General features: G+C 37.2%; 1 protein-coding gene across 1 annotated transcript in view; it reads left to right on the top strand.

Annotated features, from left to right (window-relative positions):
• LOC149795349 (uncharacterized) overlaps positions 1-26,730 on the top strand; it is an 86,063-nt gene that overhangs the window by 25,895 nt on the left and 33,438 nt on the right. The window contains exons 5-7 of the mRNA XM_089965124.1: positions 9,981-13,029; positions 19,242-19,353; positions 22,725-22,881. Of these exons, the coding sequence (XP_089821250.1) occupies positions 9,981-13,029; positions 19,242-19,353; positions 22,725-22,881 (3,318 nt within the window). The remainder of the gene's footprint in view (positions 1-9,980; positions 13,030-19,241; positions 19,354-22,724; positions 22,882-26,730) is intronic.

Genomic DNA, 26,730 nt, shown 5'->3' with positions numbered 1-26,730 from the left:
GGCATTGTTGTCTATGTCAGCAAGATTAGACCAATATGGTTCATACAGTCTGTACTGACCATACCATATCAGCTGTTGAAACACAAAATATATATCATCTTTGGTACACATTTCTGACTGCTGACCAACCAGTCAAGCTGTACAAGTAAACTATGTAAGATTACAGTGGTCAGAAGTCTGTTAGTGCTGACTAGCTAGCCTGCTGTTCAGACAGAGATGCCAGCCAGGCTGTAAGGCGTGTACCATTTTTGGTACACCATTCTGACTGCCACCCAACTGGTCCAGCCAGACAGATGAGCTATGTATGTTTAAATTTGTCAGTACTCTGTTATTTTCAACTGGTTGGACAACTTATTGATCGGACTAACCATTCCTATGAAATTTTTATTGAACTAGTTGTGACAAACTATCATTCCCATGATGCCATCACCACTGACAGCAGGTGTAATTTAAAAAAAAAAAGATTGTCCAAAATGTTGATACATGCTGATGATACAGACATGTCATAACATGCAGATCCAACAATAGAGCAGACAGAATTTAGTTCATGGCAGCAATAGAGGAAGTCTGTAGGATTTTGTCTCCTACCTAAAAGGTTATGCTGTGGTAGATGTAGACGACAATGAAAATATGGCAGACTTCAAGAGCTAAATCCATTTTCATGCGAGGTAAAATACAGAAAATTTGTATTTGGCAAGTACAGAAAAAGAAAGGAAAGAAGTATGAAAGTAAAGCAATAGCAACCCGCTGTAGTTATAGTCTGACTATACATCCCCGTTTGTTTGTACCCCCCCTACCGATTTCAATCATGGAAACCTTTAATGTGATAAAAAGTGCAAGGAACTTAGTAAATTCATTCATTGATTTACAGTTTCTAACCTGACTGTGAGTAGAGTGTCCCAAACATCGTCACTATCTGCGTTTCATGCTTAACGAAAGTTTTCAATATAATAGACGGACATGCTCAAGAGCCATTTCCAGTTAATGGATAAGTCCGTTTCTAGCAAAGGGGTGTGTGCATGACTACCATGTTCATACATATGTTGTTTGCTTCCAATATATACAATGTCGAATCAAGCAATGGAAAATAATGACAACAAATTTGTCTTTCCCATGGATTTAACAAGTGGTTTAATTTTTTTGTTCATGTGTGCAAAGGGATATAATTCCAAACTCTCAACGTAATGGTAATTTGTGGAATTATCTGGCAGTTACCAAATAGGATCAACTACGTCATTATGTTGTCTGATAGAAATAAACTAGCCCGTAGTGTACTCAATATGGCACCGTGTTAGTATGGAAAGTCTGTTACAGTTACATCCATGTGGAGGGGCCCCGAGTGGCCGAGTGGTCTAAAGCGCTCTCCTTTACGGATCACTTCCATCTCACCTCTGTCTGCGTAGGTTTGAGTCTCGGATTCAGCCAATGTGGGTATGTGAGAAAGCTTGCCAGTAGCTTCTCGAGGGCTGGTGGTTCTTTCCGGTGTTTTCCCGGTTCTTCCTCCACCATTAATACTGGCTGCCATGTATAGCCTATCGTGTGCTGAAAAATGGCGTTAAACCCTACAACAACTACAACAACAACTGTTAAGCATGAAAGGTACAGGGGATGCCTGTATTAGTGCCATTCTGGTCACAGTCAGGTTAGAAATTATGAATCATTGATTCGCTTGACTTAGTTCTGTGCACTTTTTATCACATTAAACGTTTTTGTTATTGAAATTGGTAGGGGGTACAAACAAACGGGGATGTATAGTCATAGCTCTCAGCCTCAGTGTTATATAGAAGTTCGTGTGCAAAATGATCTGCAACGGCACATGTGTAGAGTAAACAGCATCATGGTTGGGTCAGGTTCGGGAAATGTATTTGAAATGGTATCTATGGGGAAGAGAGTGACTGAAGAAGAATTAACTTCAATCAAAGAAATGAAGCAACAAGTACAGCAGTTTCTCACATCGTACAGCAAGACCTGGCTGTTTCTGACAGCATAAAGGGTGATAGTTATGCCTTCTGCAAGCTGTGTGAAACTGATATATCAATTAGGAGTGGTGGCGGGAATGACATCTCTCGCGACATCGGAGAAGCATAAAGTGATTGACAAGGCTTTTCAAATAATACGAAACGTTCAACCGACTGCAGTGTTCACTCCCTGCGTGTGACTCGTGCTGAAGTTATGATGTGCGAACTCATCGCTTACCACATTCTGCCATTAGCAACAGCTGATTCCTTGAGTGATGGCTTCAAACTTATGTTTCCAGATAGCAAAATTACTGCAGGTATGTAGATATTTATTTTATTTTATATCATGTTTATCTTTTTTTATGACATTTACTTACAAAAAAAATATGCAATTACAGTAATCTAAAACCTTATATGCATGTATTTTTACCAAGTGAAGCACATTTACACAGTTGTTACCAGGCATCTATTAAATTTTATCCCAGCTAGTCATTCGAATTTGCTAAAACTTACAAATTCTAAATTAGAATCAGTTTCCCCATACCAATGCACCATTATTTAGATAGTTAGGGTATGAACACCTTTACTAACTTGCACATTGTACAAATTACAATTTCTTTATTAATGTTTTAGATATGAAGTGTGGCAGAAAGAAAGCAACTGCTCTTGTGAAGATTTTGGGAAAGGCACAACAAAAGAGCTTGTCTGAGAGGATGCAGACTGCAGCCTTCACACTTTCGACAGATGGCAGTAATGATAATAGGAGCAAGCAGTTCCCAGTTGTAATTAGATCAAATGACCGAAACAATGGACTTGTTCCCTCTGAGCTGCTTTCCCTTCCTATCTACATTGGATCTGCCACAGGAGAAAACGTGTTCAAAATCCTGGATGGGGAAATCAATGCACGCACCTTGCAGTGGAATAATTGTTTAGCACTTGGATGTTACAATGCCCCGATTATGACTGGGAACAAAATTGGTGTAATTTCCTTCCTAAGAAATAAGCATGAAAGTGTATTCTTGGCAGGATGCTCTATCCATGTTGTGCACAATGTAGCCCACAAAGGAGCTAAGTGTTTACCAGATGTGGCTGAGATCTTACAGGATGTATATTATTATTTCCAGAAAAGCGAGAAACGACAGCACAAATTCTTATGTATTCAAGATCTTTTTGACATTGAGCAGAAGAGAATGCTTAAACATGTTTGTACCAGATGGCTAAATATTGGTCGTTGCCTGGAGAGATTGCTATAAAATTGGGAACCTTTGAAAAAGTTCTTTAAAGCAGAATTTGATGATATCAAGACCAAGTCAATTTCATCTTCCATACAGGTAGCCGAGAGCAGTGACAAACCATATGCTCACAAGAAAGTAGAAAACATTCTTAAGTTCCTGAAATTGCCTACAAACAGGCTGTATGTTCTGTTTCTGGACTATACTGTCAAGATGTATGATGATGTGCTTGTTGGTCTCCGTTCAGATGATCCGAAGGTTCATATACTGAGAAAAATGCTGGTCAACCAGATTGTGAAAGTACTTGGTCGTTTAGTCAAACCAGCTGCCATGTCAGGTTGTGTGCCTGAAGCTGTTGACTTCAAAAGCAGCTACAGTTTAAAAGACAACAAGGATTTAGTCATAGGTGATGCTGCCCACAGTTTGATTGTCGACTCTGACAGTAATGGTTTGAGGGACATGTGGATCAAGCAGTTCTATGGTGATGTAAAGCTGTACTTTAAGAGTGTTTGCAGTGACCTCATTGAGAAGCTTCCTCTCAAAGAACCAGTCTTGAGACATGCAGCTGTAGCAGATGCTTCTTTGCAACAGACAGCCAAATTGAGTGATCTGACTTTCTTCCTGCGTAGATTTCCAGCAATACGGCCTCCTGGTTGCGCTATTGACACTGTTGTCAAGCATTTTGCTATATATCAATATACAGACCTATCCACCTGCACAAGACAAAGAATGGATGAAACCTAGGCTGCAGTTGGCAATAAGAAGGATGAAGAGGGGGCATTGTTCCTTAGTGAACTTTCAGTTATAATGCGAGGAATATTAACCAATTCCGACAGTAATGCCCACTGTGAGAGAATTTCTCCATAGTGCGTAAGAACAGAACAGAGCAGAGGTCATCAATGGGAGACGACACTCTAGAAGCATTGTTGCTTATTAAATCGAAACCTGGTCATCCATTTGAATCCCATTGCCAGCACTCAGTTGAACAATTACAGAAGTTGAAAAGCACTCACTATGAAATGAATAAGACAAGTCACTGATCCTCATTCCAGCATACATGTAGCACTGAACTTGACACTGCTTTGCTGTAACTTTCAGCATCAAAGCTCAACAATGATGATCATTAATAAATTATTTTTAACTGTTATATGTTTCAGATATTGTAAATATGAAATATTGTTCATCATTTTTGCAGTATGGATCATTGTTTGTGTTGTCAGTTTGGTTACAAGATGTAATAAAGATGCATCAGTAATGTTGTGTGTTACTATTGGTGTGCACTTGTGAAGAATACTGAAAGATGACATGAAATACTGAAAATATCCCTGAAAATACTGAAAAGCATTATAAGGGGGTGCACAGCTCTGACATCTTAGTCAGAATCTTTTCATAATGGCTAAAGATTGCAAAAATGCCCTAAGCATCTCTTGGATCATTCATGATCCCAGTAACACAAGAGCTTTCCCAAACATCGTCATATTTGTAATCTCAGTTAAGTATTTAACACTTAGCTAATCAGTGATTAAATTCTAGTATTTTACAAATGCATGGTAGCTTTAGTTTGGTGTTATTAAGATATGAAAGCAGCTAATAAAAAGATCTACGAATTATGATGCTGGAGGTATTTATGACCGAAATATTTGGTATTAGAGTGATAGGTTCCATAGGGGTTTGTGTCTTGTATGCACACCTAGTAACAATATACGAGTCGGTCGGATTAATTGCTAATAATATAATTTGTGGGATTTCTTTGACAGGTGTGTTTGAAAGTAAAAGACCGCCACCAGGATTTTGTTAAAAGCACTCAATTTACTGAAAAAATTGAGCACCCACAATCATTTTTGATCATCTACTATTGTTTGGTTGTTTATAAAGGAAAGAGGTTTATTAGCTGCAGAACAACTACTGCTATATGCTTAGTGTATGGTACAATATGCCTCAGGGATAATGGTTTGTTTTGTTACACAAGGCAAATGAATTTACTAATCCATATTAACTCTGTGATGTAATATGCACTGAGATAAGGAAGGGGTCATGGTTTCTAATCAAAGCCATGACTACTACACCTGCTTGAAATGTAACATGTCTAATCTGACAGTAAATCATATTTTTGCTAAATGAATGAAGCTACAGGTAGTAAAGAAAGATACAATAGTAAATAATTAATTATCCAATACAATTTAACAACTAACCAACCATGGAAAAAATTGGAAGATAAAGATAAATAGGATGCAACCACTATCAAGAGTTATTTAAGTTAATCCTTTGGAATTTTATAGCAATACTTAAATTGAATAGTGGTGGAAATAAAAGAAAGCATTCTGCTTATGATGCATCATTCAAACTCAGATTTTTTAAAATTTGCTGAAGCAAATAAAAACTACTGCAGCACATGAATTTTGTGTATGTGAGAAATAAGTACAGGAATGGCAGAGGAGCATTAGAAGAAATGCCAAGATTATAGAGGGCATGTCAGACTGGAGTCACTTCTTTCTCTGATATGTTGAAAGAACTCATCAATTTTGTTAGTAAATGTCAACAAAATGGATACATTATCACAAGAACTGCAATTCATCTGCATTCTATGCAGATGGCAAGAATGCAGATGGCAAAAGACACCAAATACAAGTCTGCAGATTCATCAACATTTGTTGCGTCAGCCAGTTAGTGTTAATGTTTTATAAACCAGAATGGTTTCTGTCAGAGGCAGCATAAATAAAGCTGCCAAAAGACGTAATATAAAAGATCTTGTTTTAGAAGTTTATCATCTAACAGAAATTAGTGCTCATTTGAACTATCACAAATCGGAAATATTTCAATATATAAATTAATGTTCACACATTTTTTTCATTAGGCTTGAAGATATTTTATTTTGATAATGTAATTTGCTGAAATAAATGCATTTAGAACTTAAAGCGTGCATCTTGTGATGTCATCAGGGTCTTATGGATTGATTTATACACAGGTCATGCAGTGGGGGGATTTAGCGTATATGCAGATAGGCTTATACACAAATGTATATGGTACTTGTCCTGCAGTTAATGAGCCCAGATGATTACCACACAGGAGGGACCTGCTGTCACAGCACAGGAGTCTCTGCTTCTCAACAGTCTGAAGATTCATAATTTTTCACACTTGGCTCTTCTCAAGCATTCAGTTTGCCAGAACCAGTTTATAAGCAGGGTTGCAAACTAAATTTCCCAGGCTAGGAGGCAGTCCCCTTTCAAGTTGAGAGAGAGCAACAATCCATTGAGCTGCATAGTGTTTGCAACTAGAGTTTGTGAAACTGTACTAGTGGTAAAGTCTTTTCAGTTGAAAATACCGTTTATCATCGATGCGTCAATCTTTTAATTATGTTTTCCAGCTTTACAAAAAAAAGTTATTGATATTTTGTGACACCTTACTGAAAACTGGTTAATCTTATGGTAAAAAATCAATGCCTTACTGATGCGGACTCATCAGGGTAGGCAGGTCTGCTTTATCTTCTTTGCCAACTTGTGTTTCTATCTAAGGACTAGCTTCCTTCAGTAACTCCAGTTCCTGTTGAGATCTCCAGTGTAGGTCATATCTTTGCTGAGAATGATCAAGATAGACCTCTTTACTGAGTTAGAGCCTTATGGTTTTATTTGGCTTCCTTAAAAAGGTAAAGGGTCAGAAACATCTCTTCCTACCTATAAAGGGTTCCTCAGATATTTAGATGTTCACTGTTTCTAGGTGGATTATCACAAGTATCCAAAGAGTTTATTAGTCCCTCACCGAGAGGTATGATTTTTATGAGGATTAAGCCCATCAAGACAACAGGGTTGTTGCTGCTTCTTGGACCTGTTGAACAATAAAATAAACATACTGGGAAAGGGGATTGGACTGATGTACCCATCTTTCCAGTGTTAATGTTCAGTCCCTTTGTGATAATTTCCCTGTTCATGGGGAGTTATCTTAATCATTTATCCTGCTTTGCTGTATATGGCTTCAGCATGGTCCCCTAGCAGTACAAGTGTGTAGGCACAGTGAACCCCACCTTCTGCTCAGGAGGTGGCATCTCCTCAGGAGAGTGTCAGACCTCCATCCCTGAAAAAGCCCAGGAGGAATGAGAAACATTCTCATGCTTAAGAAAAGGCAGTCACAAGGAGCAGTCTAGTCTTACCCCATGAGGAGTCACAGAATGTGAATATCCCAGTTTCCGTGACTTCCCCAAGGAGGGTTCATTCAGGTTTTCCAGCATCCTTTCAAGGTAGTGACCAGGAACATGATGTGTTGTCTTGCTTGCTAGATTCTCAATAATTTGCTGAAAATGAAAACCCTCCCCTCTCAGGAACTACCCCTGGATGCTGGAAATTTGGGAATTTCATCAGGGATCATTCACTTGCCTCTCTGTGAAGACATTAGAGGCTTTGGAAACTAAGGCCAGGTCAATTGTGACTGGGTTCATCTGCTGACTTGTTCTCAATGGCTTCCTTCAGTCTTTTCAAGAAAGAATCTTTATCATCTGTCGGTTTCCAACATTATTGGAAGCAGTAGCAAAGACATCAAAACATCTCTTGTCCATGGCCATGGCACAATTGGTGGAGATTGTTCATCTCTGCAGAGATGTAGCTTTTGACATAGGTATGCTCAGGATGTGGAACAACCCAATAGGTAAATAAAAAGAGATGCTAGATGCGTGTAGGAGATCAAATGTTATTACAATACATATCATTGCTTTGAATGAAAATGTTTAAGCTATATGTATTATAAGTTTTTGGCAAGTTTGTAAAGAGCGCCAACATTTCTTTGAAGCCAGATTTTATATAAAACAAAGCATGATCATTTAATTATCGGAATAGTGTTCTGGTGTGATTTATTTTTTAAGCCAATCTTGGAAGCAGTTAGCTATCAATAGTATCAGCAAAGACCACAAAAATTAATTTCAGAACTGGTACAGAGTTTTATTTGTGAAATAACCCAAGAAAAACAAAAAAGAAGTGGGGGGGAGGGAGGTAATTCTGTGCACATACTGCAAACAACATAATAACATACTTCAGCTAGGCTCTGACCATGATTGGCTCAGAGATACCAGCAGAGAAGTTTGAACACCAGATCAATCCAGTCTCTAGTGAGTGTAGTGATGAACACTAATAACTCTCGCATTACCTTCAGACCCCTTATTGAATTTATATTTGCATTTTAGTAATTGCAACATTGTGTGACAAATAATATTAATAAGGGAGGGGGGACATTCCAGAAGATGGAAATTGGAATCTGAGCTTGTGTAATTTCAGTCGGGGATTATTATTTTTTTTAAGTCATCAGACCTTGAACTGTATCTAAGAATTTTTTTGATATGATCACTGCTCAAATACTTTTGCAAATCAATCAGTGACTGTGAAAGTACATGTTCTTAGGATATAGTAAAACCAGAACACTGTTCTGAGATGTTTCTGCTAATAATTCAACTGAGTCTTTAGATGAAAAGAAGGGATGTTTTTGGGTTGGACTTGAAAATCTTCTTGGCTTTATGAAGAACCATGAGGACTTGTTTTTATTATTGTAAATGTATGTTTCAGTGTTTAAGTTAAAAAGTGGGTTCATTTGGGGGAAACAAATAGCAGGAGGAGTTGCAGATATCCTTACCTGTTTCTTGTTTATTCAGGAAACACAGCTACTACTTATTATCAAAGCTCTCACATCATGGGTTTGTTAATTTTGACAGTAAATATTGTAATTCAGTATGTTTTGACATAGTCATTGTAGAGTCAGACTACAGCAGGGCTTTCTACAAATTCCTTGCCTGCAAAGATAACCATGTCCATTTCAGACTAGGAAGTTTTAGCTGACTGTCTATAATTTGATGCAGTGATTTAATATATAAAATCACTGACAAGCAAATATTGACTCCAGAAGTTCATAAATCCATGATCCAAACACCTGTGATCTTTATTGGCCTCTATCACGAGTGTTCCATGTTGGGATTTTAATTCCACTTGAACAAGTAACACGTCTCTTGTAGAATATCTTTTGGACATTTGAGTCAAGATATATTTTTTTTCCACGGTACATTACTTGAGAACTAAATGCAGCAATTTTTTTGGTGAAGATTCCATCTTTACATTTCCTGTCAATGATCATTCAGCATGTGCTCTTGATTGGTGCCCAGGCAAATCAAAGTCATTAAGACATTTCTGTGAGCCAGTGAAATTGGTCATCTTTTGATACAAATATACTTTATTTAGTATGCTTGGAATGCACTTGATTCACTTATTTAAAATAGCTTCAGTGATCTTTTGGTTTCAAGGGTGGGTGTCTTTTTTATTTGCCCTATAGTGTCATGTAGGGGACCTTATTGCCCAAGACATGAAATTTAAGGATCATTGGCATAAGACGCAGCCTAAAATGTACCCAAATTCCCCTCCAAGTTTTCAGTGTTCCTAAAAAAAATAATGCTGAGGGACACTTTGTCCCCAAGTAATGCTGAATTGTGATCTAGACACAATAATAACAATTTATATCATCACTGAAAGTTGTGTTGTGTACATCTTTGGAATCCTGTCTTAAAGAGTAAGGTATTTTAACCACTTTTCTGCATTTTCCCGCTGAATTTCTTTAAGACAGGGCGATAGGACTTGGTTACTTGCAATGTCTGCCAAGTAACTTTACAGCTGTTTATGAAAAATGATAATAAGATTTCATGATTTTAAACTTGTTTGATTACTCCATGGTAGGCAGGGGACAAAAAGGCATTGAATTTGCTTGTTAAGTTGGCTTTTAACTCTTGCTAAGATGTTGTTAAAATCATCATTTCATCTCATTTCAGATATTATGCTGCCTTTCCTGCTTTGCATGGACAAGACAAGTGTACTGAACCTTCCCTTGCCATCCCAAAAGACACAATATGGAAGAAAAACCCTTTGGTAAAATCAGCAGTCTTGGCTGCAGTTGAAGATGTTGAGGAAAAACAGACAAAAGAGTATCAACATTGTATCTCCTCATCTGATAGGGACAAACTTTCAAAGGATAAGAAAGACCATGAGAGTAATAAAGGGAATAAATTAAATGACAAATTTAGTTCAACCCCAAATCACAGAACTAAGTCAAGTAGTCGGTTTTCAAAACAGGAAGTAGATGATTCGGTCAAATCTAGGAGGTTCCGCAGTTGGCCAGTGAGCTATGCAGAGAATGATGTAAGATATTCAGAAAAGTCCAAGAAAAAGATTGCTCGAAGTAATGAAGAGCTATGCACAAGGGTAGAGTCTTTACTGAAAGGGATGCTTTTGCCTATTCCAGACAAACGATACAAAGAGCTTGAGGATGTAGACGAGGAACAAAGTTCCAAGGTTCAAATAAGAAAATCAAATGAGTCATTGGTGTCGGCAGACAAACAAAGAGCCAATAGTATTAGTCCAGAGTTACAAGAAAATACAGATTGGTACACAGAACCTATGGAGATTTTCAATCAGCCTATTGGAAGTACCTGCAAGCAGCCACTGTACAAGAGGAATAGCTATCCACGTCTTTCTCCATGTGGAGAAGACATCAAATTCCAAAGTGATAAGTCTAGTCCAACTTTGTTCGATTGTGAAACTTATGTTGATCATGAAGGTGATGAAGGTATTCTAATTGATGGTAATCTCTTGATTCCAGCTTGGCTAACATCAGAGCTGGAGATGCCACTTCATAATGATGATGCTTTGAGACCAATAGAAGAGCTGGTTGAAAAACTGGAAACTGATGAACCCCACGTGGTTACACTAGGTTGGAACACTATAAAAGTTGACCCAAATCTCTGGCAAGTTCCTACTTCAGATTTAATGGAAAAAGATAATGAAGCTTGTTTCGAAGTGCCTAGATTCACAATGTCTTCCAGAAAACCATCAGAGGAAGATGAAGCGTTTTTCATCCCAACACCAACTGGCTGCATTGAAACCATTACAGAAGGGATACCATCACATACATCGAAGCTTAGACTGAAGTACGATAGTCCTTCTCCCACTACCTCTTTATCCTTAGTAGATTGGCAATACTTATCAAGATTTTTGGATGTGCAAGGATTCTCTGCTTATGATGCCTGTTTTGACTCGAGCCTGTGGACTTGTGCTGAGGATTACCCAGTTGAACCGGGGCCTGTACCATGCTGGCAAAGCAAGATCCTTTTCAATGAATTTCTTAATAGTTTCAACTCGGAAGAAGAAGCAAACATTTGGGGATGGTCATGGGATCAAAGAATACAACAATTGGGTGATTGGGAGAACTTTTCTCAGCTTTGGAATGTGAACAACCAGTTGAAAGCCAAAACCTCGCCATGGAGCTCAAGTCTTCAACCCATACTTGGTCTTTGGTTTGAAAGTAGTTTAGCAAAGGAGATTCAGCAGCAGAACTCTGAGTTGGGCAAAAATACCTTGATTCCAAAAATCTCAGTTGAATTAGATTTAGATGAAAACTTAGATGATAGAGTCTTTGAAAGAGAGAATGCAAAAGTACTCTTTGAAAGAAGTACATCACTAGGGAATGTCTCTTTCTGGGATACAGATGAACAGTCACAGTTCATTCCAAATCCAAAGTTGTCACAGAGTTTTGAACTAGTACCTTCTGAGCATTCAGCATTTGATGATGTCCCAAGAAAACTTCCACATGTCCACAGTGAACCAAACCTTGTGCTTTATCGGCAAGTCTTTGCAGACGCCCAGATGGATTCTGGTGGAAAACAAACCAAGTCACCCCAAGAACATCTCTACTTTTCACCAAAAACTCATTTTAGACCAATAACACCAGCTTATGCACCAGAGTTGTCAACAATTCAACCAAAGGAACCAGCACATCTTTCACATGATCTGTTTGGAGGGTATTTTGCGTCAAAAACACCTTATCAGCAGTATCACTGCAGAGGGGATGGAGCTGAAGAAGATGGGGATAGTTTTGTGCCAAAATTCAAACTGAAAAACTCCAGCAAGTACATTCAAACTGTGGATAATTTACAAAACAATGACACAGCTAACATGTCGTGTGAAGACACAGAAAGCTCAGAAATCGATTGCAAAACACCAGAGGCAATAACACTGGCTACAGTTGAGGAACAATTACTTGACAAAGATGTTACAGCAGATATCATGGGAAAGACTGAGAAAGAGAAACACTCAACCAATATTGACTCTGCTTATGAGACAGATTATGGGATCTCCATATTAGACCAAGAACAGAGTTTTGAGGAGAAAAATGAACAGTTTTGGAAAGAAAATGTTTCCAATTCAAACCCTGGGTCAAATTCTGTTGCTGGCAATTTACAGTGTGTTTGCCAAGAAAACGAAATATCAGACAGAAAAGTGGATATTAAAATTACTGAAGAAGAGAGTAATGCAGGATGTCAAGCAGGATTACATTGGTCAGTTCAGGAAATATGGGGTACTGACTATGATCCTCAGCATTTTGGATTTGATGGACAGATGGATGAGAAGTATCACAACATCTGGAGCACTGGACAAGATTCCCTGATTCCTGACATCTCATGTCTGTCGCTTCAGGAAGAGCAAAGGGAACCTTGTCAGCCTTTTGGAGAGTATCCGATGTTAGAGAATATGGACTACCCATTTGGTTCAGGGGTTCATGTACATGACGATCACCTTGATTTAGGGGTTCATTTACAAGATGAACACCTTGATGTGGGTCACGTTGAGTTTTCAGAGGAGATCCCTAAATGTATAGAGGAATCCCCTGTAACTCGGCTGACTGAATGGACAGAAGCTAAATTTTTGGACACTGGGCAGTTACTGAAAACATTAAATCCAAATTTAAATGGCAGTTTTAATGATTATGTCAGTGTCAAACTTGTCTATAAGGACAGACGATCAAGCCAAGATGTGGGTGATAAGGTATGCATGCTCTCTTAGCAGAATTATCTCATTTAGTTTCATTTTGATCAAACTTTGCTGCTACAACAAATGTGGGTGGGATATATATATATATATATATAGTTTACTCCATGCTAGTCAGCTGTCCAGATAAGTGTTGCATTTAGATGAGTTTGAGGCATTATGCTGCAATATTTGTAGTCTGTTAACACATTTCTACTTTACCAGTTATATTTCATGGGTGACACATGATAGTAAATTAGCACTCAGTGAACTGTCTAGCTGGTATCAACTTCTGATTGAATTATTGGATATGCCTATGAAGTAATGATTGGCTGAACAGACATACAAAGTATATTGAACACTGTGCTTGCAGACAGGTATAATGCTGTTCAGGGTGCTCATTTTCCCTAAGCATTTTTAGTGTAATCATGACTGAATCAAATTTGTATAGATATTTTTCAGCCTATCAACCCATTATTGCTTACATTCCATTTAATTCAATACCATTTTATCCCAAACTCTTCCCCTCAGTATGTACTTATCCTTTTCTAACTAAATGAATGCCCTTATTACTGTACCTCCGGCTGGCTCAACATGCAGGTCATGACAAGCACCTTGTTATCAGAACAGTTTACTGTGTAAAGGCACAGACCTCCTGAGTTTCCAGAGAGCTTTTGTTAACTCTTTTTTTTTGTTGTTGTTGAGCTCATGTTGATGGAAAGCAAGGCTTAGCAGTTACTTTACTGGCAGCAACAGCAGATTTGTCAACATTCTGGTTAACACATTTCTTTTGTGTGTGTATGTATCATCTTGATTTGTTCTTGTTATACTTTGCATGAATTACCGTGAAGCTGAGACTGTTTATTCTGCAACACACTAGCTCACCCCTTTCATCTTGATGGTCAGCATCACAGAAACTTTGCATTAAAGTTTTCTGGTTGAAGGTTTTAAGCTCAGATGGTCTGTTGTTCATCCATCATCTGTGCTTCCTTTAGCACAACTTCTTGCTGTTAATCCTAAACCACTTAGATTATTACCAAGAATCTTTACACACATTTCACCCCATGGTCTAGTTGGTTATAAATGAAAATGGTGCCACTTGGACATCCACTAAGGCTGATGCAGTGGCCATCTTAAAAATGGTGTAATCACTACTCGTCAATGGGCAGTCATATCATCATGGGAATTTTTCTGAATGACTTCTGATGTCTAGTTTGTCTGAACTGAAAATAGTGCATCTAATGACCAGTATGCTGCCATAACAGCCACCTAGGAAATCTTGATTTTACTACTTCTCCTGAATGGAATAGTCATATTGACATGAGGTTTTCACCAGAAAATTAATTGTTATGTAGTTGGTCTTAAATTGTGACACACAGAAATAGGATATGGCTGTCATGGTGGCCAGCTTGAAAATCTTGTTATCATGATTCCTATATGGATGACCACGTTAGCATTGGGGTTTTCACTGGAAGACTTATTATGATGCATAGTTAGTCCTAAATGGATCTGATGTTCAATATGGTCACCACAGCAGCCAACTTGAAAATCTTGTTATTGCTACTCCTCATGTTTGGAAAGTGATCTGGTCATGAGGACTTTACCAGAATACATCTTTTGATATCTAGTTCATCCTTGATGAAAATGGTGCCAATCTGATTTCCAATATGGCCACAAATGTTATAATTGCTTCAGAATGAATGGATGTATCAACATGTTTTTGTGTGTAACTAAATGGCTTACTATAATGTCTATTTGTTTCTGAATGAAAGTTGTGCTGCTCAGACATCCAATATGGCTGCCACAGTGGCCATCTTGAAAATCCTATCACTAGTCCTGAATGAATGGTCAGCGTGTGGTTTTCACTGGGAAATTTCTTATGATGCAGAGATCTCGGAAACGCTTAATTACGTGTATTTGGATGCCAATTTTTGATCTGGGATGCAGAAAATCACTGAGGGGGGGAGTCCTCCGTACACATATAATAGGTGTGCAGCAAAATTCAAAGACTTGCTAGTCCTGCTTCAGCCACCTGCTTTGTGGGAAAATGTGTTGATCAGTTAGCTGTGCTGATATTTACAATGACAGAATTCAATGACTGAAAGACCCCTTGATGTACATACATCAAAAAGAACATGATGCAATAGCTGGGCGGTAAGTTCAAAGGCTTTGACTGGCGGCCGGGTGGGAAATGTACTGATATTTACAGTGATTGAATTCAGAGTCAGAAAGACCCAGAGATGTACATGTGGTCATTTATATAAGTACATCAAATAAACAACTTTAGCTTTCATTATTGTGTTCATTTCCGAATGTATCGGAATAAGTAGTTCACGAGAATCAAGACATGTTGAGACTTCAACAAAATGCCATTTGTAAATTCAGATAAGTATTTTGGGGTTAAACGGCAAACTTAGAAGATTGTAACGAGATTCAGAAGAGTGCTAGAATTGATAGTTCGAATAGGACAGTAGCTAAGTGTAAGAAAGTGTGTGATGCCTAGCTTAGTATTTGGAATATGTCCTTACTTGGATTGACAAAATTCAATATCACTCTGAATTTTTCTGATGGTTGAACAAGAGCTATTTAAGAGGTACATTGACTGACCATACTTTTTTTTAAAACAATGCCCCTCGCTTTAGCCCGGTTAGTTCTAGTGTTGTAGCGAAATGTATTCATCAAGACATCAGTAGCTAGGCCTAGTTTTTATATCAGTTATGTTGACAAACTCTTGCCCGTTCACAAGCATATGTTTTGATAGCTGATTGACCATTAACCCTTGTTAGAGTAAGCTAGCAACTATCAATTTCCTGCATGATAACTTTTGATGATAAGACATACAAACGTGTTTTAAGATCAGAATCGGTGATCTGGATATATATTAACTGCCTCTTGTACACTATTTCGTCATAAAATTAGTTTGAAACTGTAAATGAACCAGTAGGCCTAACGGGAAATAATGGTGGACTTCGCTAAGTCTGGGATGTACCAGTTTATTAGATTGTCTGTTTTCGTAAATCATCGGGCAGATATGTTCAGAAAAATATACAAATCATTGAAAGCAAAGCCAAAGTATTATTTTATTAAAGATTTGACTTTAAAATGCAAATTATGTAGGTCAGAAATGTATGGGACAATGCTATGTTGTAGAATTCACGATGCGCTTTAACCCTTTACCTCACAGAGCATAGTGACAAAGTGCAGTGCGCTATAAATAGAACACATGTTACGTTTAACAGCAATTTTAACCATTTTACATTTTTGGTACACATTTATTATATGTGGAACAATTTAAGAGTAAAGTCCAATTGTTATAGCTGTGTAATTATTTATCACGGAAGAATTTGTTATGTGCTTTAAAATCTGGAGAGAACTCGTTCACTGTCATGTCAGTGAGGCCGTGTGACCAACCGTAGCTGCCATTTTTCATACTTGAAATTTACAAGTTTTTCGTCTGTGTCTACATCACTAAGTCATCTAAATTTGATAATTTATAAAAACTAATTGCTGTCTACATCAATATCAGAGCCTTTACTGAGGTTATTGAATCTTTTATAGTTGTGATCTAATCGTGAAAACTTCGTAAGTACTGAATGAAATCCGCAACCGCCATTTTGGAGAGTGGTGATTACGACCCAATTACTTTAAATAGCAGATATCGACCAGTGCATAAACAGTGACCACGTGATCCGACGTAATTGTCATTTGCAGAAATGAATGTAGTATCTAATGGGGGGGGTTTTCCTGAAGGTGGCGCTACGAAAACTGGCTTAAAATGGCTTATGTTTACAGCCGACGTCAAAAGGCGCTTCCATGGGACTTTTGTAGAGGCATCAAAAGGCGCTTCGATGCGACTTTTGTAGAGACGTCCAAAGACGGTTGCATGAGGTAAAGGGTTAAGGTCTAAGCTGTTTTCCAACTTGACACGTATTTGCCTAAAATTACTACAAGGACGTAGACAAATAAATAAACCATAAATTTGCAATCCTGTCATTGGACTTTTGTAAAGAAGCTATATAAAAGTGAGCGATTACATTATGGAAACCTCTCCATCTAAAAATAGATGCACTCAGGTCTGTGTTAATTCTGTAGGATAGACGGGACTGCAACTTTTGATTGGTGGGACTCCTATTTTTACGAAAATGGGAGTCATGGACTCCTAGTTTTATAATCCTAGCGAGACCTCTGTGATGTCTAATTATTCAGAAAGAAAATGGTGCCAGTCTTAATTCTGATATAACCAGGATAATGGCCATCATGAAACTCATCTCACTGCTTTTCCGAGATGGCTGTTATATCATACATTGACCAAAAGACTTCTCATGATGTATGGTTGGTAAATGGAAATGGTGCTAATCTTATATCCACTATGGCAGCCATCTTGAAAATTTTGTTATTACTTCACCAAAACAGGATGGGGGAGGGGGCCACGTGGTCTAAGGTACTCACCTTATATCTAACTCAGAACTCACCTCTATGGGTTTAAGTCGTGGTCTGGCCAACAATGGTGAGTGAGAAAGCATGCTATGAGTTTGCCATGGGTTGGTGGTGTTTCCCAGGGTCTTAGTTCTTCCTCCACCAAATATACTGGCCATCCTGAATAGCTATCATGTGCTGAAAAAAATTGCAATAAACCACAAAACCAAACCTTCTCCAAAACAGACCTAATGGTCCTAAATAAAGTCTTGTTGGTTCTAAATGAAAATGGTGCCGGAACGACAAAAGCATGTCCACCACTGGAGCTAATTTGAATATCTTGTTATTGCTGAAGAATAGCATTATCAGCAGTTAAAGGGAAAAAAATAGTGTCCTCTTGAATTCCTGTAAATTCTTTTAACTCATTCAGCCCCAGCACTGGTATAAGTATCTCTGCTGCTATGTCCCAGATGCACTAAGCTGTGTCTAGCTGCTTGTGCCCCAGAGTTTTTACCTGTTTGAAAATTTTTGAAAACATTGTGCACATGCATTTGTTCTTACCTTAATTTTTCTTCTTATATCTAATAAAAATCCATGTATTTTTTTCCTATTTGTCGAAGTCTTTCACAACTTATTTTTATGCTATATACAAAATTATGTGCAACGTTTATCCACCAGAACTCTATCATCGTCACTATCAGCATCCTCATCTTCTGACCATTCAATCTCAGAAACTTCTATGTCCGAATCTAAATCTCGCAAAATATCCAACTGCTAAACATATCTTTCCTCTGCTTGCTCAATATTTTCTAGATCCAACCCTAGAAACTCCTCAATCATGCTCTCATCTAAAATCACTTTTACGTTCGCCGTCATTTATGATTTTTCATGAACAGAAACATGTGAAACACTTTCAATTAGTAACCCTTGGTTTCTGAACAATTCAAATTTGCACAAACGAAAATAAAATCTTTTCTTTTTGGTTTAATATTGGTCTGATTCTGGGAAAAAACCATTTGTAACCAATCAGAGACGTATCTGACACAATTCACCACAATTGGAGACTGGATCGGCCATTGAATGCAGTAAACAAACCACGACTACAAGCAGGATCGGCCATTGAATGCAGAAACTGGATCACGTGTACAGACTTGATTGGGGCCAAATGAGTTAAGCCAGTAGAACATCAGTCCCTTTGACAAACAGTTGTTAAAGACTTCATTTGCTGCTATTTCTTTAACCTTTTTGGGGGGATTATTTTTCACACTTGGGATGAATAATTAAAAATGTGAGACAATTCATTCAGTGACATGCTTTGCCCTTTTAATGTTGTTTGCCGGTACTGCCATGCTTTGAATATGTGCTTGACGTACAAGCCTTGTCCCTGCTTAAATGGTTTTTATTCTTTTTCTTCCAGGAAAGTGTGGCTAAAAGGTCCTTACATTTTTTTGCCCCCATTTTCAAAAATATTCTTTTATTAGTTTTGTTTGGGATTTATTTGAAAATAGTTTACATTATTACTTACCAGATGCCGCTAGAAAATAATGGGGTTTAGCAAGATGTCATGTGGACAGATCAATCAGTTTAAAAGTGTAACATATAGAAAAGACGAAAGAAGACCCACTGCTTCTGTCTATCAAATGTATTACTTGTTAAGTCTGATGTTGATATTTATTACTTAGCAAAACTGTTATGCCATACACAAGTACCTAATGGTTGACTTTTTCACAGTTATTGTTGTTCCATTTATTTCCACCAAATTGATATTGCATTGTTACAATAAATTAGAACTTTATAACATTGTTCATTTGCAGTCTTATGGTGATGGTACATTAGTGCCTATGCCTGGTGAAGCGTTATATTCATCAGAGCTGGAAAGGGAATGGTTGAATCGAGATGATCAGTCCAGACATCCCAAGAAGTCACGTAAGTTACCTTTAAGTCCCATCACTTAATAGGCAAATTTAGTCAAGTTATTTGTTTGACAAAAAATAGTTACTGAATGAAAGACTCTACAAAATAGCTTATATTTGGTTAATGACATATATATGCAATGCTAATTTCTTCAGTGGCAACAGTTTATTTTACAGGTTTTGTATGATTTAACCCTTTACCTCATAGAGCAGTGACAAAGTACAGTACGCTATAAATAGAACACCTGTTACCTAGCCGACCGCATACGCATAGGCCTGCCTGTGAAGTGTTAAGCAATGTAGTGTATGTTACATTTAATAGCAGTTTTAACCATTTTACACTTTTGGTACACATCTTTATTATATGTGGAAAAATTTAAGAGTAAAGTCCGATTGTTATAGCTGTGTAATTATTTTTCACTGAAGAATTTTTTATGTGCTTTAAAATCTTGAAAGAACTCATTCACCATCATGTCAGTGAGGCAGCGTGACCAACCATAGCTGCCATTTCCCATACTCGAAATTTATGTTTTTTGTCTGCGTCTACATCACTAAGTTATCTGAATTTGATAATTTATAAAAGCTAATTGCTGCCTACATCAATATCAGAGCCTTTACCTAAGTTATTGAATCTTTCATAGTTGTGATTCTAATCGTGAAAACTTTGTAAGTACTGAATGAAATCCTGCCTGTGAACTGTTAAGCAATGTAGTGTATGTTATGTTTAACAGCAAATTTAACCAGTTTACATTTTTTTTTACACATCTTTATTATATGTGGAAAAATTCAAGAGTAAAGTCCGATTGTTATAGCTGTGTAATTATTTTTCACCGAAGAATTTTTTATGTGCTTTAAAATCTTGAGAGAACTCGTTCACCGTCATGTCAGTGAGGCCGCGTGACCAACCATAGCTGCCATTTCCCATACTCGAAATTTACATGTGTTTTGTCTGCATCTACATCACTAAGTCATTTGAATTTGATAATTTATAAAAACTAATTGCTGCCTACATCAATATCAGAGCCTTTACTTAAGTTATTGAATCTTTCATAGTTGTGATTCTAATCGTGAAAACTTTGTAAGTACTGAATGAAATCCATGATCCGCCATTTTGGAGAGTGGAGATTACGACCCAGTTACTTTAAATAGCAGATATCAACCAGTGCATAAACAGTGACCACGTGATCCGACGTAATTGTCATTCGCAGAAATGAATGTAGTATCTAATGGGGGGGTTTTCCCCGAAGGTGGCGCTACAAAAACCAGCTCAAAATGGCTGATGTTTACAGCAGGCGTCAAAAGGCGCTTCCATTTGAATGGAGTAGAGGCGTCCAAAGACGGTTGCATGAGGTAAAGGGTTAAAGCTGTTATAATTTACATATCTTTGTGATGGGTTTATTGAATGGGGGTGGGTGTAATAAATAAAATCTTGCCTTTGTACACATTTTCATCCATCCATCTATCCATCTATTCATCCAACCCATTTTAATATCCGTTCTAGTATGAGGACCCCTTCTTACATTCAAAAGATTTCTTGAACCCCCACATGCTGTTAGTTGTTCCTTTAGGCTCAGTTAATTGAGAAAATATATAATTTGTTTGTTTGTTGTGGGGTTTAATGTCGTTTTTCAACACAAGATAGGTTATACATGGCAGCCAGTATTAGTGGTGGAGGAAGAACCTGGGAAACCCCTTGGAAAGAACCACCGACCCATGAGAAGCTACTGGTAAGCTTTCTCACATACCCATATAGGCTGAACTCAGACTCAAACCCACGCAGACAGGTGAGATGGCAGTGATCCATAACGGTGAGCGCTTTAGACCACTCTGCCACTTGGGGCCCCAAAAATACATAATGATAAAAAACTGAACTCACTAACCATTGTAAATGAATTCACATTTTATTCATCACAAAAACAAATATACATGTACAAGATATTATTATTTAGTCAGTCAGTTGCAGACCCTTGAAATAACACCACGACCCTCAAGGGTCTGTGGTTGACAAGTTCGGAATTGCTGTTCTGCATCATAATTTAATGGAGCTATAACCCCTTATTTCAGATCTACCCACTTTATTTTCTGCACACTTGCTGTCTTACATGTAATTATTATAGCATTTTGACCAAAAAATTTTTTATGCAGCTTAATGTTGATAAGACTTTTGCAGAGACTGATGGCTTAGGAAAATTACATGCAAAATCATCCTCCAGTGTGAGAAGTATCCTAGGTAGAGGTTTATATAAAAAGATAAGAAAAAGGTGTTTTTGAGAGTTTCATATCTGACAAATCTTTCTTGCAGTATTTAGTTGTTCCTATATTAAAATGATGCTAATTCACACTCCAGAACAGCAGCCTTTTAAGCTAATAGAATAATGTTTATGTGGCAATATACTTTTTGCTAAATACGGTTGAAATAAACCCATTAATTGATAGCATTCTGAAGGCATTGATAATCTGCAATTTTTCAAATCAGCATGTTCTTGTGAAGGAGGCTATTTAACTACTGTTAGATAATAGCTCCCCTGAGCCATTTGTCATCACTGGATATTTGGGAGTTTGTGTTTCGTGCAGCATAACCTGACAGGTATGGTTTGGGTGGGGGAGTTTCAAAAACAGACCTAATTTTCCTTGGTGTCCAAAGGTCACTGTTTGCATTTTTTTTGCTTTAATGTGCTTATGAACATGGTGACTTGGGCATATTGAAACTTATTTTGATGAGAGTCTGTATTTGGTTGGATTCCAGCAGACAAGTTGAAAGGCAACTAGATACATTGATTTTAATGCCCCAAGGTCTTTACATGGCATTTATCTGTACTAGCCTGTGAGCATGATAACATGAACAGGTGTGTATGGATTTTTGTGAAACCCACTTTGTGAATATATTGGAAGAATACCTTGAATGAATCTATTTTGATGTCTCCCCCATCCCTCATGGATTTGACCAAATTTGGGATGTGAGTTTATCCTTAAATTGAGATGTATTCATTGATTTTGTATCCATGGTATCAGGTTCATAGTCAAACACTATGACAAAGAATGTTTGTGCTGTACTTGGTTGTATCTTGTGAACATTTTGACATGTAAGGAAATATTTGTCTTAACCTTTACTGGTGTATTGGAGCTGCATAGCCAATATCAGTGATATTTACGGTACCCAACTGCTACAAAGAATAAAAGTACAGAGATTATTAGAAATTCTTTTCAGTCAGTAGAGTGTCAGCCCATTCAATAGATATGTGTTTAATAACTTAAACAGTATACAAAATAACATGTTTTAATCTACACCAACATATACTACATACCTGAGGAGGAACTTTTAAAACCTGAATCACATTGTTGACTACGAAGGTATCTCTTTATCTAAAATATTCATTTGTGCAGGTTTTCAGAGGAAGCCTTGTAGTTACTTCTTGGAAGGTATCTGTCGACGTTCGGACTGCAAGTTTGCGCATGATATTGCCAATATTACCTGTCGATTTTGGGAGGACGGAGAATGCTTCAAAGGACCACTTTGTCCGTTTTTACATGGCTATCCAAGGTTGGTAATGCAAAACGGCAAATTTGCAACAAGAACAATAACTCTCAAGATAACACTATATACTGATACTTTTTTATGCTGTGATCATTACTGATGGTTATTGTAAATTTTGACCTGTAATTATGTACAAGAACAGTCCCCTTATTCTTGAAACATTCTGAGCAAGAAGTTCAAGCTTAAGCTCAGAAACTCAAAAAAGATGGGCCACTGTAATTTGTTTTATTTATTTGTCATATTTTAGTGAGGCTTAATTTTCATGGTTTTGGTTTTTTTAAATAAATATTCCATGTATATTTAAATTCCTGGTTTTGCTTATCAAAGTTTGCATATTAGTAGGTATTTAATTTTGTGGTTTAACCTCTACAAAAACCCCAGATAAAGAATACAAAAGATTAAAATTATGCTGATGATTAAGTGTTTAAAACAATACTACCACTTGTATGAGCATAAAGATAAAAACTGAACAGTTCTATGCCTAAACTATTTTCATCAAAGTGGATAACATCATTGGAAGTTGACACAGCCAACAACACTAAAACAGTATTACCACTCTGAGTACAAATAAAATACCTGTCAATATCAGTTACATACACCATGGTTTTGTCTGAATGTAGAATATCAAAAGAAACCAATACCACCAAAGTTATAAGATGCTAACTAAATTGAAAGACAGTGGAATCACTTATTTCCATGTGCCAGATTCATGTACAGATGAACTTCAGCCACTATACTTTACAGTAAATAAAAGTACAGAAAGAATTAAAATTCCACAATTGGTATGCTACAAAGTTCATGCAGGCCATCATGAAAAAGGAAGTTGTTACTGGTGACGATCAGTACACTGTATAAGTGAACCTTGTATCCTCATTAATCAAGCCACTTCAAGGTGATTGGATAATTGTAACTTGCACAATAATGAGTGAAAAATCAGACCTAATTTGTAGTGGTGTTGAAAAAGCTTGACTTCTTTAATTTTGCATTTTGAGTATTATTTACCTGACAAGCATTTGCATGTACTAAAAGATTTGATTGACATGATGTTGATACAGTGGCTTTGTCCAAAAATTGGTGAAGTGTGAGCTATAATACTCTTCTTTATTTAGTGCATCTACTTAAACTAAGTAACAGAAAAGAGCGAAAACCAACAAGTTTTGTAAAATTCAACAAACAATTCAACAAATAATTTATTTCCCGAAAATACAAACTAAAAATTTAAAAAGAACTTGCAGTATTGTGAATTAAATCCCAAATAGTCCTACAAGTTATATCAGTCGTACAAGTAGGCAGTATTCTGAATGAATTGCAATCTTGAAAGTGTTGATTTACCAAAAGCATCGAATAGTGTTGATATGCTAATGGTCTTGATGTATCACAGTCATGTTATGCAGAATGTCTCTAAATGAATTCTTAATCATCACAAAATAGTGATTTAGTCTGAAAGTATTATTGACCATATGTTAATTCCAGTGAATAATTTAAATAAATAAATCCTGTCAGATTAAAACTGAACAAAATTATAAAAATGATTCCACATCAAATGTTATGATAAGAACAAATAATTCTAACATAAACAAATAATATAAAAAAAATCAGACACAAGATTAGGACCAGGATGAGGGTCATCTTTATAGATTCTTCATATTTCTGATGATAACATTCTACGGTCCTCCCTGGTATCCCATGAACTTGCATCAGATCACCTCTGCATTATATGACTTCACGTATCAGTCCCTAACCCCCCACCTTATATGCTACTAAGAGAAACCTCTGTTTGATAAATAGAACCAAACTAATGCATGACATCCAAGGAAACCTAACAACTTGCTTACCTCCTACAGCAGAACAACTAGATAACTGCCTGCATTCATTGCTCAACAAACATGCCCCAGCCACGAAGTGCAGAGTATCAATTCAAAAGTGTTCTCCATGGTATAGCAGTGTTAGGGACCAGCTTCGTACTGCTAAAAGAGACCGCCATAAAGCTGAAAGGCTTTGGCTTTCCACCAGACTCACTATTCATAAGCAAATCTATGAAGCCGTTAAGAAGAATGTCACAAATATAGTCCATGCAGCGAAATCAGCCCACTACACTGCTAAGATCATGGAAAGTTCAGCTTCAAAGAGCTCTTCGAGATTACTAACAAGTTAATATCAAGGAACAAATCTTCACCACTTCCAACTACCTTCTCTCCAGTCGACCTTCTGGACATGTTTGCAAATTTCTTCCGTGACAAAGTTCAAAGCATTAGAGATAAGCTTGACACCACAATTTCAATTGACTCGTCGTCACCATACAGTTAGGATACAGAATTTGAGCGGCAACCATTAGCAGCATCTGAACCTGTCTCTATGGATTTCGTATGTACAATCCTGATGAAGAGTGCACCAAAGTCATGTGAACTTGATCCAATTCCAACATCACTGCTACTTGAGTGCTTAGAACCAGTATTGCCTTCTCTAACTGATGTTATTAATACCACTCTCATCAGGGGAATTTCCATCATTTTTCAAAACTGCCATTGGAAAGCCTCTGCTGAAGAAACCAACACTTGACCATAATGATTTAAAGAATTACTGCCCAGTTTCTAATCTCCCATTCATATCAAAAATCTTAGAAACGGTTGTTCTATCCCATCTTGTATCTCATCTGAATTCAAACAGTCTTTTTAGCAAAGTATAATCTGCATATCACCCTTGCCACAGTACTGAAACTACTCTTCTAAAAGTAGTTAATGATATTCTCTCTGCTTTGGATAGCGGAAAGATTACAGCCCTCACCATCCTTAATGTGTCTGCAGCATTTGACACAATAAACCATGATATATTACTTCACTGTCTCCAGCATGTATTTGGCATTCATGATACAGCTTTACTGTGGTTCAAGTCCTACTTGGTCAACAAGACAAATTGTTTCTGCAAATGGAATACTCTTCAGCCCAGTTGATCTATGTTGTGGTGTTCCACAGGGGTCTGTTTATGGACCTGTTCTCTTCATTCTGTACACTCATCCGCTCTCAAGTGTCACAGATCATCATCCAGTGTCTCATCAATTGAACAATGATGACACCCAAATATACAAATCTAGCCACCCATCCAAGGTGTAGAGAGGTGCATTTCTGATGTGAAATCATGGATGACATGTAGCAAGCTGCAGATGAATGATGATAAAACTGAGGCCATTCTGATTACAACACAAAGACTCTCATTCACATCCTTTACCTCAAACAATAAATATCAGCAACACCAACATTAAATTCACACAATCAGTACGAAACCTAGGTGTTACTCTGGACAGTACTCTCACATTGCACCAACATGTCATGAACATATGCAAGGCTGCACATCTTGAGCTGAGACGCATAGCTCCATTCGCAAATATCTTTCAGTTATACTCATTATTCCCACTATAAAAACAAAGTCATATGGACAGCGTTCTTTTGCATACCAGGGCGCAGCAACATGGAATGAATTGCCCAATGAACTTAGACACAAAGACAGTGATCACATTCAAGAGTGCTCTCAAAACTCACTTATATCGACTGCAAGAACAAACTTAAAGACCTAATGTTTCCTACCTTAAATATTCTCAGCATGTTTTTTTATGTTTTCTAATTTCATACTGTTTGTGTTTGTAATCATATCATTATATATGATTTTATCTTATAAGTGTTGTCTAATGTTGTAAAGCGCTTAGAGCTTCAGAAGATTAGGCGCTATACAAAGACCACATTATTATTATTATTATTTATCTTAATATAAATTTCCATCAAAACAAAATTCATTTTGGAATCTTCTTGGGTCAGATTCAAGGCTGTATCCAGAACTCAGAACCACATAAACATGTTTACC

Source organism: Sinohyriopsis cumingii, chromosome 7, assembly GCF_028554795.1.
Source record: "Sinohyriopsis cumingii isolate HCF-2022 chromosome 7, ASM2855479v2, whole genome shotgun sequence".
NCBI classification, from domain to species: Eukaryota; Metazoa; Mollusca; class Bivalvia; order Unionida; family Unionidae; genus Sinohyriopsis; species Sinohyriopsis cumingii.
Note: the sequence above shows the minus strand (reverse complement) of the source record. Positions and strands in the feature narration are given on the sequence as shown.